The sequence below is a fragment of the Erythrolamprus reginae genome, chromosome 9 (assembly GCF_031021105.1).
Source record: "Erythrolamprus reginae isolate rEryReg1 chromosome 9, rEryReg1.hap1, whole genome shotgun sequence".
Lineage (NCBI taxonomy): Eukaryota > Metazoa > Chordata > Lepidosauria > Squamata > Dipsadidae > Erythrolamprus > Erythrolamprus reginae.
This window is the reverse complement of record NC_091958.1, coordinates 23,099,313-23,117,227: the sequence shown is the minus strand read 5'-3', so window position 1 is coordinate 23,117,227 and position 17,915 is coordinate 23,099,313. Positions and strand designations below refer to the sequence as shown.

The 17,915-nt window shown below is 43.5% G+C and overlaps 1 protein-coding gene across 2 annotated transcripts in view; it reads right to left on the bottom strand.

Annotated features, from left to right (window-relative positions):
• Positions 1-17,915, bottom strand: part of PLA2G15 (phospholipase A2 group XV) — a 46,408-nt gene that overhangs the window by 12,601 nt on the left and 15,892 nt on the right. Inside the window, exons 2-4 of one of the 2 annotated variants that reach the window (XM_070760468.1) lie at positions 16,830-16,986; positions 12,320-12,438; positions 10,099-10,197 (exon numbers count right to left, since the gene is read on the bottom strand). In XM_070760468.1, the coding sequence (XP_070616569.1) occupies positions 10,099-10,197; positions 12,320-12,438; positions 16,830-16,986 (375 nt within the window). The remainder of the gene's footprint in view (positions 1-10,098; positions 10,198-12,319; positions 12,439-16,829; positions 16,987-17,915) is intronic. The other variant, XM_070760470.1, reaches the window with a different exon arrangement.

Here is a 17,915-nt window from a genome sequence, read left to right as displayed (position 1 = left end):
TTCTATGCCGCCCTTCTCCGCAGACTCAGGGAAAGGAGGAAGTCATTATCTCCGTGCGGTTTAAAAACCTTTAGAAACATAGAAGATTGACGGCAGAAAAAGACCTCCTGGTCCATCTAGTCTGTCCTGTATTTTATCTTAGGATGGATATATGTTTATCCCAGGCATGTTTACATTCAGTGACTGTGGATTTACCAACCACGTTTGCTGGAAGTTTGTTCCATGCATCTACTACTCTTTCAGTAAAATAATATTTTCCCACGTTCCTTCTGTTCTTTCCCCCAACTAACCTCAGTTTGTGCCCCCTTGTTCTGGTGTTCACTTTCCTGTTAAAAACACTTCCCTCCTGAACCTTATTTAACCCTTGAACATATTTAAATGTTTCGATCATGTCCCCCCTTTCCCTTCTGTCCTCCAGACTGTACAGATTGAGTTCATTAAGTCTTTCCTGATACGTTTTATGCTTAAGACCTTCCACCATTTTTGCAGCCTGTCTTTGAACCCGTTCAATTTTATCAATATCTTTTTGTAGGCGAGGTCTTGGTTGACCTGTCAATACATTACTAACTTTCAGACTGACTGTTGCACAAGCTGAAACTTGCCAGGGAAAGGATGCAAGAATTATTAATAGTGCAATGGTTTGTTTCAGGCTAGCTTCATATGTTAATGAACAGGTTCTGCCCAGGGAAATGTAAGAAAAGTAAGCAGTTTAACCTGTCATTCAGTGAATCAATTGATCAATCATTCACAAACACTTCCAGGGATGTTGCTCAAGTTCTGAATTAGTTATTTGCTAATTAAGTAACTCCTTCTAATTTGGGAGATGTCTTTACCTGGGACTCAAAATATCCCATTTAATTATCACTTTAAGAAATCGGTTGGAAGTTTAAAGGTAAAGGTTCCCCTCGCACGTATGTGCTAGTTGTTCTCAACTCTAGGGGGCGGTGGTCATCGCCGTTTCAAAGCTGAAGAGCATGACTAACTGCAGAAGGTGTATGGAACACTATTACCTTCCCGCCAAAGTGGTCCCCATTTTTCTACTTGCATTTTTTACGTGCTTTCGGCTAGATTGGCAGAAGCTGGGACAAGTAACGGGAGCTCCACCAAATTGCTGATCTTTGGATCAACAAGCTCAGGGTCAAACTTTAAGCTTGGCAGCTTTAAGCTTTGAGGACTTCAACTCCCAGAATTCTCCAGCCAGCAGGGGGAATTCTGGGAGTTGGAGTTGAAATCCACAGATCTTGAAAGTTGCCTTGGTGAGAGATCCCTGGTCCTAAATGAAGGAATCATTTCCTCCTTTCTCACACAAATATCTCCAGAGTTGATCCCATGATTTGAGGGCAAGATGTTGCAACTGTAGCTGATATAAGTGCAACACACCCAAAATATATATATATATATATGTACAGTATATATTTACACAATGACTTTATGAAGGATATGCACTCTAGCACATTTTCAGGGAGGCCCTAAAGTTAATCTTGATTTCCACAATATTTATAAAACTATGAAGACATACTTGCATTTCATCTTCTGATATAATCACAGAATAAGGATGAAGTCTGGGTAAGACTTCAGTGCTTTCCTTAATTTCTGACACTCCCTTCGGGGAATAACAATCACAGAAGTGAAACCAGACACTTCTGATAAAAACTAATTTTGAACATTCTTTTTTAGAACTGCAAAGTTTTTATTCGTTACACAACCACCTTTAACTAATTTAGCATTAAAGGCCCAACAGTTTTGAGCCCAATGTGAATGTCTATTTTAAAAAGAATGATATTCATGTATCTTGTAAATGGATTTATTTAGTTTTTGTGTTTTTTAAAAAAAACCTTGTTATTTATTTATTTATTTATTTATTTATTTAGTTAGTTAGTTAGTTAGTTAGTTAGTTAGTTAGTTAGTTAGTTAGTTAGTTAGTTAGTTAGTTATTAGATTTGTATGCTGCCCCTCTCCGTAGACTTGTTGGGTGATATTTTAAAGCAGGAATTATTCATATTTTTAGTAATAGCACTGCACACATTCTTTTCGTTATTTCTATTATTGCAGTGTGATTGTTTAAAACTGTAACAATTTATACCACAAAACTGGCAGAGTTTTGTCAGTGTACTGTTTTCTGAAAGTTTCTGCCTGAAGTTTATAAGGTAAAGGTTCCTCTCACACATACGTGCTAGTTGTTCCTGACTTTAGGGGGCAGTGTTCATCTCTATTTCTAAGCCCAAGAGCCAGCACTGTCTGATGACAATTCCGTGGTCATGTGGCCAGCATGACTAAATGCCAAAGGTGCATAGAACACTGTTACCTTCCCACCAAAGTGGTCCCTATTTTTCTACTTGGATTTTTTTACTTACTTTCAAATTGCTAGCTTGTAATGACATGTAATGAGAGCTCACTCCACTATACTAGGGATTCAAACCACTGAACTGCCGACCTTTCTGATCAATAAAGTCATCGTCTTAGCCACTGAGCCATCGTATCCCCTCTGAAGTTCATAAGTCTAAGTAAAATCTAAGTAAAATCTGCATAGCTAGAGGTATAACAAGCAGGAAGAGGGAGATTGTGATCCCGCTATATAGAGTGCTGGTGAGACCACATTTGGAATACTGTGTTCAGTTCTGGAGACCTCACCTACAAAAAGATATTGACAAAATTGAACGGGTCCAAAGACGGGCTACAAGAATGGTGGAAGGTCTTAAGCAGAAAACGTATCAGGAAAGACTTAATGAACTCAATCTGTATAGTCTGGAGGACAGAAGGGAAAGGGGGGACATGATCGAAACATTTAAATATGTTAAAGGGTTAAATAAGGTCCAGGAGGGAAGTGTTTTTAATAGGAAAGTGAACACAAGAACAAGGGGACACAATCTGAAGTTAGTTGGGGGAAAGATCAAAAGCAACATGAGAAAATATTATTTTACTGAAAGAGTAGTAGATCCTTGGAACAAACTTCCAGCAGACGTGGTAGATAAATCCACAGTAACTGAATTTAAACATGCCTGGGATAAACATATATCCATCCTAAGATAAAATACAGGAAATAGTATAAGGGCAGACTAGATGGACCATGAGGTCTTTTTCTGCCGTCAGTCTTCTATGTTTCTATGTTTCTATGTAGCAAGATAAATACTGGCAGAAATAGCCAACTCTCCAGAAGAACGTCTCAAGATACAGAAGGAACTTGACCGACTCGAACACTGGGTGCTATCAAACAAAATGAAATTCAATGGTGAAAAAAGTAAAGATCTACATTTAGGCAAGAAAAACAAAATGCACAAGTACAGTATATGTGGTAGCTTGCTCAACTGTAGTAACTGGGAGAGGGATCTTGGACTCCTAGTGGACAACCATTTAAATATGAGCCAGCCATGTGCAGCAGCTGCCAAAAAAGCCAACGCAGTTCTAGGTTGCATTAACAGAAGGATAGAATCAAGATCACGTGAAGTGTTAATACTACTTTATAAGGTCTTGGTAAAGCCACACTTGGAATGCTGCATTCAATTTTAGTTGCCACAATGTAAAAAGGATGTTGAGACTCTAGAAAGAGTGCAGAGAAGAGCCACAGAGATAATGAGGGGGCTGGAGGCTAAAACATATGAAGAACAGTTGCAAGAACTGGGTTTATCTAGTTTAACAAAAAGAAGGACCAGGGGAGACATGATAGCAGTGTTCCAATATCTCAGGGGTTGCCACCAAGAAGAGGGAGTCAACCTATTATCCAAAGCACTGAGGGTAGTACAAGAAGCAATGGGTGGAAGCTGAACAAGGAGAGAAGTAACTTAGAACTAAGGAGAAATTTCCTGATGGTTAGAACAATTAACCAGTGGAACAGCTTGCCTCCAGAAGTTGTGAATGCTCCAACAGTAGGAAGTTTTTAAGAAGATGTTGGATAACCATTTGTCTGAAGTAGTGTAAGGTTTCCTGCCCAAGCAGGGGGTTAGACTAGAACAGCGTTTCCCAACCAGTGTGCCGCGGCACACTAGTGTGCCGCGAGACATGGTCAGGTGTGCCGCCAAACTCCTAGGGCAGCTCCAGCTGGGCGGGGCACTGCCGGTGCGGCTACTTTCCGATGCCGCTATTGCTGGCGCTCTCTTGCCCCAAAGAAGGAAGGCGGGAAAAAAGGAGAGCTTCATTCTTCGCACCGGCAGCAAGAGGAGGAGGGCGCCATCAGCAACGGCACCAAGGAGTAGCTGGGGGATGGCGGTGGCAAGAGCTCCAGGGCGGAGGCACCAGCAGCGCCCCGCCCAGCTGGAGCTTCCCTGGCGGGGGCGGCAACCAATGTCCTTTGGGGCCCGGAGGGAGGGCGGTGGGAGCAGGAGGGTGCCGGGCCACGCACGCCTGCGCCAGCGCACCCCAACCCCCCCCGCACACCCTTTTCCAAGGGCGAAGCCGCGGCCGCCCCCCCCGCACCTCTAGGCCCCTCGCGCCCCTGGCTGCTCGCCGCTGCCTTCGCTGAAAGCGCTTTTGTCCCGGGCTCTCAGCGAGGGGGCTGCAGGAGAGGCGGCGAAGGCGATCTCTCTCGTTCTCCGGAGGCTGGAGAAAGTGATTTTCAATGTCGGGGCGCGGGCCGGCGTGCGCTCTCCCCATCCCCCTGCCCCATTCAAAGTAAGCCGGCAGGGGGATGGGGAGAGCGCACGCCGGCCCGCGCCCCCGACATTGAAAATCACTTTCTCCAGCCTCCGGAGAACGAGAGAGATCGCCTTCGCCGCCTCTCCTGCAGCCCCCTGGCTGAGAGCCCGGGACAAAAGTGCTTTCGGCGAAGGCAGCGGCGAGCAGCCAGGGGCGAAAGACATAGCAAGAGAGACAGAGAGAGAAAGAAAGAAAGAGAGATAGCAAGAGAGGCAAAGAGAAAGAAAGAGACATATAGCAAGAGGCAGTGAAAGAGAGAGAGAGAGCAAGAAAGAGAGAAAAAAGCAAGAAAGAGATAGCAAGAGAGACAGAGAGAGAGCAAGGGAGAGAGAAAGACATAGAGGGAGGGAAGGAGGGAGAGAGAGCAAAAAAGAGGAAGAAAGAAAGAAATAGGGATGGAGAGAGAGAAAGAAGGGAAGGAAGAGAATGAGGGAGGGAGAAATAGAGCGAAAGGGAGGGAGAGATTTTTTTTTGTCCAAACTTTTCTTTAGCCGCCCCCTCCCACCCCCCCCACCCCGTTCAATGTTCCCCAGGATTTTGAAAATATGAATAATGTGCCGCGGCTCAAAAAAGGTTGGGAAACACTGGACTAGAAGACTTCCAAGGTCCTCCAACTCTCTGTTGTTGTTTTTGTTGTTGTTGTTACTATTATTATAATTATTAAATATATTCTAGGCTTTGGTTTTAAAAAAAGGTGGGTCTTTCAAATAAGGGGAAACCAACTTCTATAATCTGGTATAAACAAACAGCAAAATAATACGAGTTGGTTCAAACACTTGCAATCTCCATATGTGAAGGTCAGCAACAGATTGGGTAAAATACAGAGGAACATTATTTTCTACTGTTGGGGTGATTTTTTTTCAGCTCTTTTATCAGTCTCTCTATCTCTCTGTCTCTCTCTGGTATTTTATCAGAGCTGTTGACTTTCTTGCAGTATCCGATCAGCGAGGCGAGAAGTTCAACTGGCCAACAGCCTCGTGATATTCAATTGCATCACAGGGTAAACAGCTCAAGAGAATTTGCAAGAGGTTCTTAGGATTTCAAATTCCTACAGTTGTTTAAATAAGAGATTAGGTGAAACCTGGGTCAAAAACAGTAACTGTGAGAGAGGGACCTTGGAGTCTTAGTGGACAATCACCTCAACATGAGTCAGCAGAGTGAAGTGGCAGCAGCCAAAAAAAGCAAATATAATCCTTGGTTGTATAAACAAAGAGGCATAGAATCAAAATCATGTGAAGTGCTAGTACCACTTTATAAAGTAACACCACACCTAGCAAAACTGCATCCAGTTTTGGTCCCCAGGTTACAGAAAAGATGTTGAGACTTTGGCAAAAGTGCAAAGAAAAGCAACTAAGATTAAAAGCCTGGAGACTAAAACATATGGAGACTGTTTGCAGGATTTGGGCTTGGCTAGCTTAGAGCAGTGTTTCCCAAACTTGGCCACTTCTGGGAGTTGAAGTCCAGATATCTTCAAGTGGCCAAAGTTGGGAAACACTGCTCTAGAGCAGTGTTTTTCAACCAGTGTGCCATGGCACACTAGTGTGCTGTGAGACATGGTCAGGTGTGCCGCGAAGAAGGAAGGTCAGGTTCCGGTCTCGCAACTTTTTGCAGAGAGAGAGAATGTGTGTGTGAGAGAGAAAGAGAGAGAAAGAAAAAGAAAGAAAGCAAGAGAGAAAGAAAGAGAGAGAGAAAGCAAGAGAGAGAAAGAAAAGAGAGAAAGAGAGAGAAAGCAAGTGTCAGACAGAAAGAAAGAAAGAGAGAGATAGAAAAGGAGAGAAAGGGAGAGAGAGAGAAATGAGCAAAAAGGGGAGGAAAAAGAGAAATGAGAAAATGATTGAGACAGAGAATGAGAGGAAAGAGAGAGAAACAAAAGAGAGAGAGAAGTGACTCTTGATTTAAAGCACATGATAAAAAGCACCCAAAGAATAAGAGAGAAACCCCCCCCCAGCCCTCACCTGTTTTTGGAAATGGTTCAAAAGTGTGTATACAAATACACACACAAGGGTGGGGAGGAGACAGTGATGGAAAAAGAGAGGAGAGTGTGCCCCAGGATTTTAAAATGTAAAAAATGTGTCGTGGCTCAAAAAAGGTTGAAAATCACTGCTCTAGAGTAACGAAGGACTAGGAGCGACAATATAGCAGTACAGTAATACCTCATGATACGAACTTAATTGGTGCAAGGAGGAGGTTCGTAAGATGAAAGGTTCATAAGACGAAACATTGTTTCCCATAGGAAACAATGTAAAGTCAATTAATCCCCCAGGCCGGCTGCGACCTTTTAAAACACCCACGCCGCTTCCCAGCTGTCTTCCGAAGCCAAACGCTAAAGCCGAACTTCCGCGTTCGGCTTCGGGAGACAGCTGGGAAGCGGCGCGGGTGTTTTAAAAGGTCGCAGTCAGCCTGGGGGGCTTCCCAGCAACCTCCTGAACCGAACCTGGGGTTCAGCAAAATTTTGCCTCTTCTTACGAACTTTGTTCAAGTTACGAACCGGCGTTCTGGGAAGCCCGGCTGTCACCTTTTAAAACAGCCGCGCAGCTTCCCAGCAGTCTCCGAACGCCGGTTCGTAACTCGAAAAAAGTTCGTAAGAAGAGGCAAAATTTTTCTGAACCCCGGGTTCGTATCACGAGTTGTTCGTAAGACGAGGGGTTCGTATCTTGAGGTACCACTGTATTTCAGTATTTGAGAGGCTGCCCCAAAGAGGAGGGGGTCAACTTATTTTCCAAAACACCAGAAGGCAGGACAAGAAACAATAGATGGAAAATGACTGAAGAGGGAAGCCACCTGGAATTAAGGAGAAATGGTATGAAGCAAAACTGACTTAACAAATGTCTCGCTTAGCAACAGTAGCATTGGGCTCAATTTCTGCAAACCGTACAAAATGCAGCCGCACGACCAGTCATGGGGTTTCCTAGGCATGCCCATGTTTCTCCAGCACTCCGCGGATTGCATTGGCTGCTGATTGGTTTCCGGATGCAATTCAAACCTTTATAGGTTGGTTATGACCTATAAAGTCCTATATGGCATTGGGCCAGATTACTTACGGGACTGCGTCCTGCCGTGTGAATCCCAGCGACCGGTTAGGTCACACAGTCGGACTTTTCCAGGTCCCATCAACTAGACAAAGTTGCTTGGCGAGATCTAGGGGAAGAGCCTTCTCTGTGGGGGGGGGGGCGGCCTTCTGGAATCAGCTCCCCACAGAGATATGTATTACCCCCCACCCTCCTCGCTTTCTGCAGGTGTCTGAAGACTCTTTTATGCCACCAGGCTTGGGACTATTAGACTCCAGCCCCCTGGCTGATGAATGCTATGTATGTTTGTTGTCTGAGTGGGAATGCCTGACTTTAATTTTAGATTAGACTAGTTAATTGAAATTAATTGGATTTAGGACACTGGTATTGTATTGTTCTTATCTTTTATATGCTGTAAGTCGCCCCGAGCATAGTTCCCTCTAAGCTGAGCAGTGAGCAATCGCTCACTTAAAAATCATCATCAACTCAGAGTTTTCCAAACCTGCTCAGAAGCCAAGAGGGAAAGAGTGAGAGGGAAGGAGAGAGAGAGGAAGAGAGGAAGAGAGAGAAACAGATAGAAAAAAAGAGAGGAAGGAAAAGAGAAAGAAAAAGAATGGGAGTAAGGAAGAGAGAAAGAAAATCAAAATCTAGTTTGAAACTAGCTCAACTATTTAAGTGGCATTTTGATATTGATAGAGTTGCCCTATTGTGAGCTCACTGTTATAGACACACAGTACAGTATTTTATTTTGAAATTCTCTGAGGCAAAACAGGGTGGGTTTTTTATTTATTTGTTTGTTTATTTATTATTTGTGTGCCGCCCAGTCCCGAAGGGACTGCCGCTCAGACACTATACTTTTCCGCCCACCCCAAAGATAAATTAGAGGGAACACTGGCCCCGAGTCCTCGGAGACAAACAAATAAATTTGTGGATGCAAGTTGAGGACTATCTGTTTAGTCATATTTGATGTTTTTGGCTAATATACATTAACAAGAAAATTCTCCTCCTCCTGAAGAAATTGGAAAAATTCCATCCAACCCATCAACCGTTCCCAAATTCTTATGAAATCTAACCCTCACAATCTTGTTTTTTCAAAGATCGGTAAAGAAAACAGCACATTGCAAGAATAAAAGGAAGGTTCTCCCTACACACACACACACTGGGGAAAGTAGGTTGTTGGGTTTTTTAAATACTTTCTTTTTTAGCTCTTTAGTGGTTGAAAATAAAACCTGACAGGCGAAGCAACAACATTAGAACCTCAAATGCAGCCGCAGAGCCTGCCAAATGCCAAAGAACACACAACCAGCAAAACATAGTATCAAATCCCGTGCCAAGGGGACATCTTCAACAATGGGCTGCGATTGGTTTTTGGAAGACAAATCGCATACACTTCGAAAAGAGGTGGGAAGAAACATGAGCAACAAGTTTTAGCCTCCAGGAGTGAGCTTGAATGGACTCCAGAGGATGACAGAGGAGAAATGTTGTTGTCCATGGAGTTGCGATGGGTCAGACATGACTTCGCAACTAACAACAACCACCCCTAATCATTATCTTTATAATCTTGTAATCATGTCTTATAACTTATATATCTTATCCTTTTTTTCTCTCCCCATTTATGCGCTTGAAAATTTAAAGTCAAAAGGACTGGGGGATTCATCCATTGGGAAACTATGTGCCAGGGGTTAGAGTGCAGTATTGCAGGCTATTTCTGCTGACTGCTGGCTATCTGCAATTTGGCAGTTCAAATCTCACCAGGCTCAAGGTTGCCTCAGCCTTCTATCCTTCCGAGGTGGGTCAAATGGGGATCCAGATTGTTGTGGTCAAGAGGCTGACTCTGTAAACCACTTAAAGAGGGCTGTGAAGCACTGTGAAGTGGTATGTAAGTTTAAGTACTATTGCTATTGCTATCTTGGTTTTATTGTAACTGTTAACTTTTTATTCTATAGTGTTTTTTGCACTTTCAAATTTTTATTATTTAGAAAATGCATATAGCCATGTACTTGTTTCACAGAGACTCCAAGAGGCTTGCAAAACATAAAAAGAAAACACAGCATAGAAAAAGCAATAAAAATAATCAATAACTCTCCCCCCACCCAACTCCACCGATCACACATAGTCAAATAATCCACTTGATGGCCTCCATCCCACTCTGGGTTCCCCAGGTTCACTGGCAAAACCAAATTTAAAAGGGTTAAATATTCCAAGCTTATCCTGTAAGTTTGTCCAGGGTCACTGTTTTAGTGAAACAGGCACCATAGAAATTCCATAAATAAGTAACATCCGTAAGCTTAATTTTCTGAGTAAACGTATCTACAAATACTTGAGGTCCAGAACAATTATTCCAGAAGGTGGCCTTTGGCTTGATAGCACGGTATCTTTCTTATTAAAACAAACCAAGATTAAATAATCTTATTATCCAAAGATTTAAAAGCCCAAATCTTTATAATAAGGAATGTCATACTTGGTGCCTTCCGCCAATCGTAAGGAGCGCCTCTGATACTTTCATCTCGCTTATAGCCCAGGTCTACCAGGTTTTGCACCATCGTGTGGAAGTATGTGCCTGTGGACAGGAGAGAAAAATTGTGAGTCAGCAAAAGTTCAATCAACAATTTTCCCTTTGCACAGAGCAAGTTTAGATCAGAGATTCTTTTGCAGCCAATGAGCTATGACAACAGATTCCTACTCACTTTGAAGCTTTTCCTTTTTTATTACCAATTTAAATTAACAAAATGTGCTTTAATTTTTTTATTTTTAATTATTATTATTTTTTTAAAATGTTCCATTTCAGCAAATGCCCATAGCAGATAGCATTATCGGTCAGTTTAATGTTTCCTTATTTGCTGAAAAATGATAATGATGATAATAATAATAATAATAATAATAATAATAATAATAATAATAATTTACTAGATTTGTATGCCGCCCTTCTCCGAAGGTGAGGGTAGGGGGGCCATGATAGCTCAGTGGATAAAGATGCTGAACTTGTCAGCTGGAAAGAGGACAGTCAGGGTTCTGGTCCAGGGTTCTGATGGGGTGAGCTCCATTACTTGCTCCAGCTCCTGCCCACCTAGCAATTCAAAAGCATTCAGATGCGAGTAGGTAAATAGGTCCCATGTCAGTGGGAAGGTAAGTGAGTTCTATAGACCTTTGGCATAGAGCCACATAAAATACCTTCGGACAAAGCTGGCTCCCTCGGTTAGGAAACAAAGCAAGGGCCCAAAATGCTGGTTTCTAAGTGTGACATTTGTTAAGTGAGTTTTGCCCCATCTTGTAACCATTCTTGCCACAGTGAGTCACTGCAGCTGTTAAGTTAATAAAACTTTGCTTGTCAGAAGGTTGCAAAAGCTTCAATCTTGCTTCCCAGATGACATTCAATCTCTTTGGTCTATCAAGCCGTTTGTGGCCACCACAGCTAGGACGACAGTCATTTTCCATCGCTGCTAGTCAAGAGGCTTCCTTCATCCCCGCCCCTCTAGGGTGCCTTCCTTCATCCCCGCCCCTCTAGGGCGGTTCTGATACCACGTCCCCAAGCAGCTAGGATTTGGGATTCCCCTGCGAAGTGCAGGGAACACCATGCTGCTGCAGCGTTGGCCACACCCCTTCTCTTCCAAGCATCCAAATTTTGATCAAGGGCCCATGGAGATGCTGCAATGGTCGTAAGTATGGAAGTCGGTCATAAGTCACTTTTTTCAGTGCCGTTGTAAGTTCAAGCGGTTGCTAAAGTGAAGGACTACCTGTATATGATCCGACCTACAGATCAGGGCTGGGGTCTACTTACCTTCCCTACCGGTTCGGGGTTGCGACGGAAGTGCATGTTTTGCGCACTCCCATAGTGCAGGTGCGCAGACCAGTTTAACCCCTCACTCCCTAGTTAAAGTGGTACGCACATGCATAGGAGGCTTTGCGCATGCACAGAGTGTTATTTTTGTGTAAATTTGGCTGCGGTGAACAGATTTCAAGCCAGATGACCAGTTCAGGGGCATGTCCAACTGGCCATTGCAGCCGGTTTGGCGAGTGGGGAGGAAATTCCCACTACCGGTTCTATAGATCTGATCTAAACTGGCAGGAACCCATATCTGCTACAAATGTCTTCTTTTGCTCCTCCTCTTATTAATCAGGCACAGGAAAAGCTAACAGAGGACCAAAAGGGGGGGGGCTGAGAAAGGGCCACACGGGCTCCAGCTATGTATTTTTCGGAGTATAAAACACACCTTTTTCCTCCCTAAAAAAGGTTGATCATTTGGGTGCGTCTTAAACTCTGAATATAGCTTTTTATTCCCCCAGCCCTAACTAACTGCTAGTGATCTTCCCAGCTCTTACCTTGCAGGCTCTTTCATTGTTTCTCTCTGCGAAGAATGTTTTTCAAGCCCTAAGTCTTTGCAGGGTTTTTTCCATTGTTCTACTTGCTCCGAATGTTTCTTTCCAATTGCTAATAATGTTACTGGCTTGCAAGCTCTTTCGTTGTTAGTCTCTCGGAATAAAGTTTTTTTAAAGCCCTAACCAGGGGATAAAATAATGTGCTGGCTAAGGACGCTAGCCAAATGAATACCTGATAAACAGATTCTTTTCCCTATTTTCCTCCCCAAAAACTAAGGTGAGTCTTAAATTCATGTGCATATTATAGTCCAAAAAATACAATACTGTGATGCTGCTTAATACCTTGATAAAAACAGAATACATACCAACGCTTCTTTTACTAGGATCAAGGAACTCCAAGGCATAGGTCTTCCCAAATCCAGGGACCTTGATATCAACCCCATCTGGGGGAGCAGTAGCACCACTAGTTCGATTGTACACCAGCCTGGAGAGAAAAATCAGCATTAATTCAAACAGGAACAGAATCACATCTGATTGTGTATTGTAGCCTATTTTCATCCTTCATGCCAATCTTTCTGGAAATTTATTAGCTGGTAGCCGTCAGCATGGACTTTATGGAGCTACTGTTCTGGATCTACGTTATTTCTTAAAAAGGGAGCCCGTTTGAGTTCTAGTGATTGAAACACTCAGAATATATTGAATTTTGTTGAAAAGAACATAGACAACTCATAAGGTTCTAGTGGGGTGCTTTACTCTGAGCCAAAAGTAAATTATTCGAAACTAGCCATATTCTATTTAATACATACACATCGTAGCTATTAGGCCAACAAAATCTACTTCTTAAAATGGAATTTGGTGAACTTTTTTCAATATCGCTTTTCAGTGTCAGAGCATACCATTGCGGGGAAAAACTGGGACGTGATTGGCTATCTTTAATAAATTTATTCAGAAGTTGAATGTGCCGTAAACATTAACCTGCTTTTTGGCACATTCCACCTAAGAGGTGGGATGTTGCCAGTCAGCTCTGAGTAGAGTAGTTTAATGGCGTTCTTCTAGAAGACTTAATGTCAGTAATGGTGAACCTATGGCACAAGTGCCATGATTATTATTATTATTCATTAGATTGGTATGCTGCCCCTCTCTGTAGACTTGGGGCGGCTATAGGTGGCATGCGGAGCCATATTTGCTGGCACGCGTGCCGTTGCCCTAGCTTAGCTCCAATGTGCATGTGTTTTCTGATCAATTGATTTTTGGCTCGCACAGAGGATCTGGGAGGGCGTTTTTGGCTTCCAGGGAGCCTCCAGGGGGGATGGGGGAGGGCGTTTTTACCCTCTTTCAGCTCCAGCGAAGCCTTTGGAACCAGGGGAGGGTGAAACACGAGCCTACTGGGCCCACCAGAAGTTGGGAAACAGGCCTTTCTCCGCCTCCAAAGGGTTTCCAAGGGGTGGGGGAAGCTGTTTTTTGCCCTCCCCAGGCATTGAATTATGGGTGTGGGCACTCGGGCATGTGTGATAGCGCATGCAACCGCTCTTTCAGCACCCAAGGGAGAAAAGGTTTGCCATCACTGGCCTAAGTAATGTATTCACTTAACTCTGCAAGTCCCACCCCCCCAAAAATTAAAATTTGTTACAAAAATATCCTGAGAATTACACTGCTAGTTCATCTTTCCCAATCGAAGGTACTAGGGCTAACAAACCTCAGAATTTGTAATAATCATGGTCAACAGGCACCAGAGATAAGAATTATTATTATTATTATTATTATTATTATTATTATTATTATTTATTAGATTTGTATGCCGCCCCTCTCTGAAGACTTGGGGCGGCTCACAACAATAAAAACAATACAAATCCAATAATTAAAAACAGTTTAAAACACCTTAGTGTAAAAACTATCATTCCTGGGAACTGTATTATTCTAACACATTAGGACACTTTAGTAAGTTTTAAGGAAACTAATTAGGTTAAACTTAATTGCCAGGTCATTTTTCTCCACACGCCTTTATAATCCATAGAAGCACGGATGTCCTGTCAATCCTGAAATCTCACCATTTTAAACTGCTTCACTTAATTTGTCTCTTCCTCATACAATTGATGTAACTAATGGCTGTACTTGGCCATTCTGACCAGTAAATGAACAAACACCTTCGTTAACAAGAGATTTATTAACTGGCTTCAACTTTCCGGGTGGGGGCAGAGGGTAAAAACTCCATCATCTGCATGGTTTGTTCTTTTTGAAGTCTTACACATTCATGTGACAACTAAATTGACTCGTTAATTCACAGCTAACGTGCAAAGGCGACAGCGTAACCAGATGCTTAAAAAACACAGTGCAAGTGATTTGACTGTTATTTATTCATGTAATGTCACGAAGTTGAAGCCTCAAGTCTTCTTATGCCATAGTGCCAGCCTTTTGGTGTGCCATTCTCCCAGGAGTTTCATCCATCCACCTTGGCCCTATTTAAATGAGCCTTAAAATTTGGCTCCATCTCCAGGCTCTGAATTGGGGGCGACCCCGGAGATCCTGAAATAGTGTGGGTTTTCTTTTGTAGGGTTTTCTGGTCAATGTTGTGGTTGGCTCTGGCCCAGCTCCTGCCCCTAGGGAATGGGGAGGTGGATGCAGGGGAAACTTCAACATGTCACAGGCCTGTGTTATTGCCGACAGAATCAGTTCAGAGTTTAGTTTCCTCGGACGAAGAAGAAGGTGGGAGTGACTCGGCAGAGCGCTTGGCACACAGCCAAGGCAGTCAATCTCCCTTATCTTCCATTGATTCAGATGATGACATTTTGGACCCACGCAAGCGTAGAATTATGCGTAGAAGAGACCAAGTAAGAACATATTACAGGAAATAAGGGAGGCCACCTGTGTTTGGGTGGGGCTCCAGTAATTAGGGCTGCTGCTATAAATAGCAGCATGTGGGTTTGGCCATTGTGGAAGAATATCTGATCGCAGTTCATCAGGAATCTTGTGTGCTGGACTTTGTTGCTTTTTCACGCCTTTGAAACCAAAGCAGAGCAACGTGTTTGTGTGTGTGTGTCTCACTTCGTTCAAAGAAGAAGGGGTGTGAAGTTTCCTTACAGCTGCTAGCTAAGTACTTAATGACTGTTTAAGGGAGATTGTACAGACTACCCGGTTGTTTTTGGGAAGAGTGCTCTTTGCAATACAAAAAGAGTGCTTTGTTTATTTTGCATTTTGTGATAAAGAACATTGTTTTGAATTTTCGAACGTGTGTGTGTCTGAAATTTGTACCCTTGAATTTTCGGGAGGCTCCTATCAGAGAGCCTGGCAGAACAGTCAATGAGTGCTTTTGTTCAGAATTTGGATGATTTAACTTGGTTCTATAACCATGATGGCAAACCTATGCCATGCATGCCAGAGGTGGCACACAGAGCCCTCTCTGCTGGCACATGTTTCCTTCGTGAGCCTGCAAACAACGAAACAGGCACTCACAAAAGAAAAAGATCTTACCTCTTGCTGCGCTACTGATGTTGGGTCTCTGCTGTGCATATACACATGTCCGTGCATTTCCACACATGCACAAGTCCATGTATATCCACATTCATGCAACCCCACATTTGCACATGTCCACATTTGTGCGTGTATGCACATGTGCACAACAACGCGTGCACATGTTTGCACATGTCTGTGCATCTGCGCATCTTTCAGCTTGGGCATGCGGGCATACGTGCAGTTTGGACACTCAGTGCCTAAAAGGTTTGCCATCATTGTTTATATAATATAATATTTATTTATTTATTTATTTATTTATGTATATTGTTTGTTTGTTGCATTTATATGCCGCTCACTCTGAAGCAGACTCTGAGCAGCTAACAACAGTTTTAAATATAATACTGATAAAAAGAGCAATAAAAAAAACATCGATGAAATCTACAGTACAAAAACTACTATATAAAAAACCATACATACTAACATTCCATCCTAATTCCAGGCCTGCCAGGTCTTAATGGATTTCCAGAAGCCTGGTAGGGTTGTAGCCACCACAGAGAAGGCTCTTCCTCAAGGTCCCGCAGAGGGGACCTGGAGAAGGCTGACTCTGTGGGCCCTTACTGACCGCAGCGAAGTATGAGGACAGAGGCGGTCCTGTAAATACAGTGTTCCCTTGATTTTCACGGGGGATACGTTCCAAGACATTTCCACGAAGTAGAGATGCTCCCTTCCTTCCCCCCTCCTCCATTCCTGGTTTTACTTAGAACCTGCAGGGGCAACGGGATGGCAAGCTGGGGGCTTTGCTGCGTTCACTGCGGTGGCGGCAGGCGGCAGTAAGGCTCGGCTTCATTTGGAGCATACCAACGCTCTGAGAATTAAAGGGGAGGGATCGGGAGGCTGGGGCGGAAGCGGAGTTTTTATTTAAAGAAGCAGGACGGCTGGGGTGGTGGAGGAGAGTTAAAACGCACAGTATTGTACATTGCGCGGCCCCGGAAAACCCTTGGTATGCAAAAAAAACCACGGAGTATTTTTTTAATAATATTTTTTGAAAAACCATGGTATAGACTTTTTGTGAATGTCGGACCCGTGAAAGTCAAGGGAACATTGTATTGCTATGCGGGGCCCTGGTGCCCTCTGAGCCTGGTTGTTTTCTTTCAGGTGTTCCACTACCAAAGTAGATAACATTATCAGTGCTGTAATATTGCTGTACTCGGTCACCCTGCTCCGCCCCAGACTCGTAATCAATTAAGGCAGCCTGCAAATCCTGTAAATAAATCCACTCAATGGCTGCAAAGCATTTTTCTCTCTCTCTCTCTTAATTTGTGATTATTCTTAATTTCTAGCCAGTCTCTCTCCCTCTCCCCCTCTCCCTCCCCCACACAAACACGCACACACCTCTGTCTGAATTATACAAGCAATGCGGCCCACCTGATATTATCTATCCAGCAGTCAATGATAACTGGAAGCAACAATTCTAAATTCAGCCACAATGTAAAATAACTGTCTGTCTTCTTTGAGCAGAGATAGTGCACCACGGATGGCTTGTCCAACTTGGCTTCTAGCTGGTTTCCCAAATCTCCTGGCACTGTAATTACACAAGACAGGAAGACTTACATGAAATTCCGTAAATTTTACCCAATTGTACCTTTTTTTTCTCCTAGAAAAAAAATCGCATTAGATCAGTGGTTCTCAAACTGGGGTCGGGACCCTTTGGGGGTTGAACAACCGTTTCACAAGGGTGGCCTAAGATCATGGGAAAAGACAAATCTCCCCTGGTGTTAGGAACTAAAGCTTCTATTCTGGCGCCTTGGAACATATTTTTACAATCCGACCAGCTGTTTACAGTGGGAGTGTCCCTCTGACCTCCCTGCCAATCAGCTTAAAGCTCCGTTGGGAGAATTGGCACTAGACTTATGGGTGGGGTTCCCCACAATACGAGGAACTGTGTTAAGAGGTTGCGGCATTAGAAAGGTTGAGAACCACTGCCCTAAATGCTTGGGCACATATCGTACAGTGATACCTTGTCTTACAAACTTAATTGGTTCCGAGACGAGGTTCTTAAGGTGAAAAGTTTGTAAGATGAAACAATGTTTCCCATAGGAATCAATGGAAAAGCGATTAATGCGTGCAAGCCCAAAATTCACCCCTTCTGCCAGCCGAAGCGCCCGGTTTTGCACTGCTGGGATTCCCCTGAGGCTCCCCTCCATAGGAAACCCCACCTCCGGACTTCTGTGTTTTTGCGATGCTGCAGGGGAATCCCAGCATCGCAAAAACAAGCGCTTCGCTGGCAACGGAAGTCCGGAGGTGGGGTTTCCCATGAGAGAAGCCTCAAGGGAATTCCCAGCAGCACAAAAATGGGTGCTTCATTGGCAACGGGAGTCCAGAGGTGGGGCATCCCAGCGGCTGCAGTGGGTTTGTAAGGTGAAAATAGTTTGTAAGAAGAGGCAAAAAAATATTAAACCCCGGGTTTGTATCTCAAAAGGCATTTGTAAGATGAGGTATCACTGTATTTGA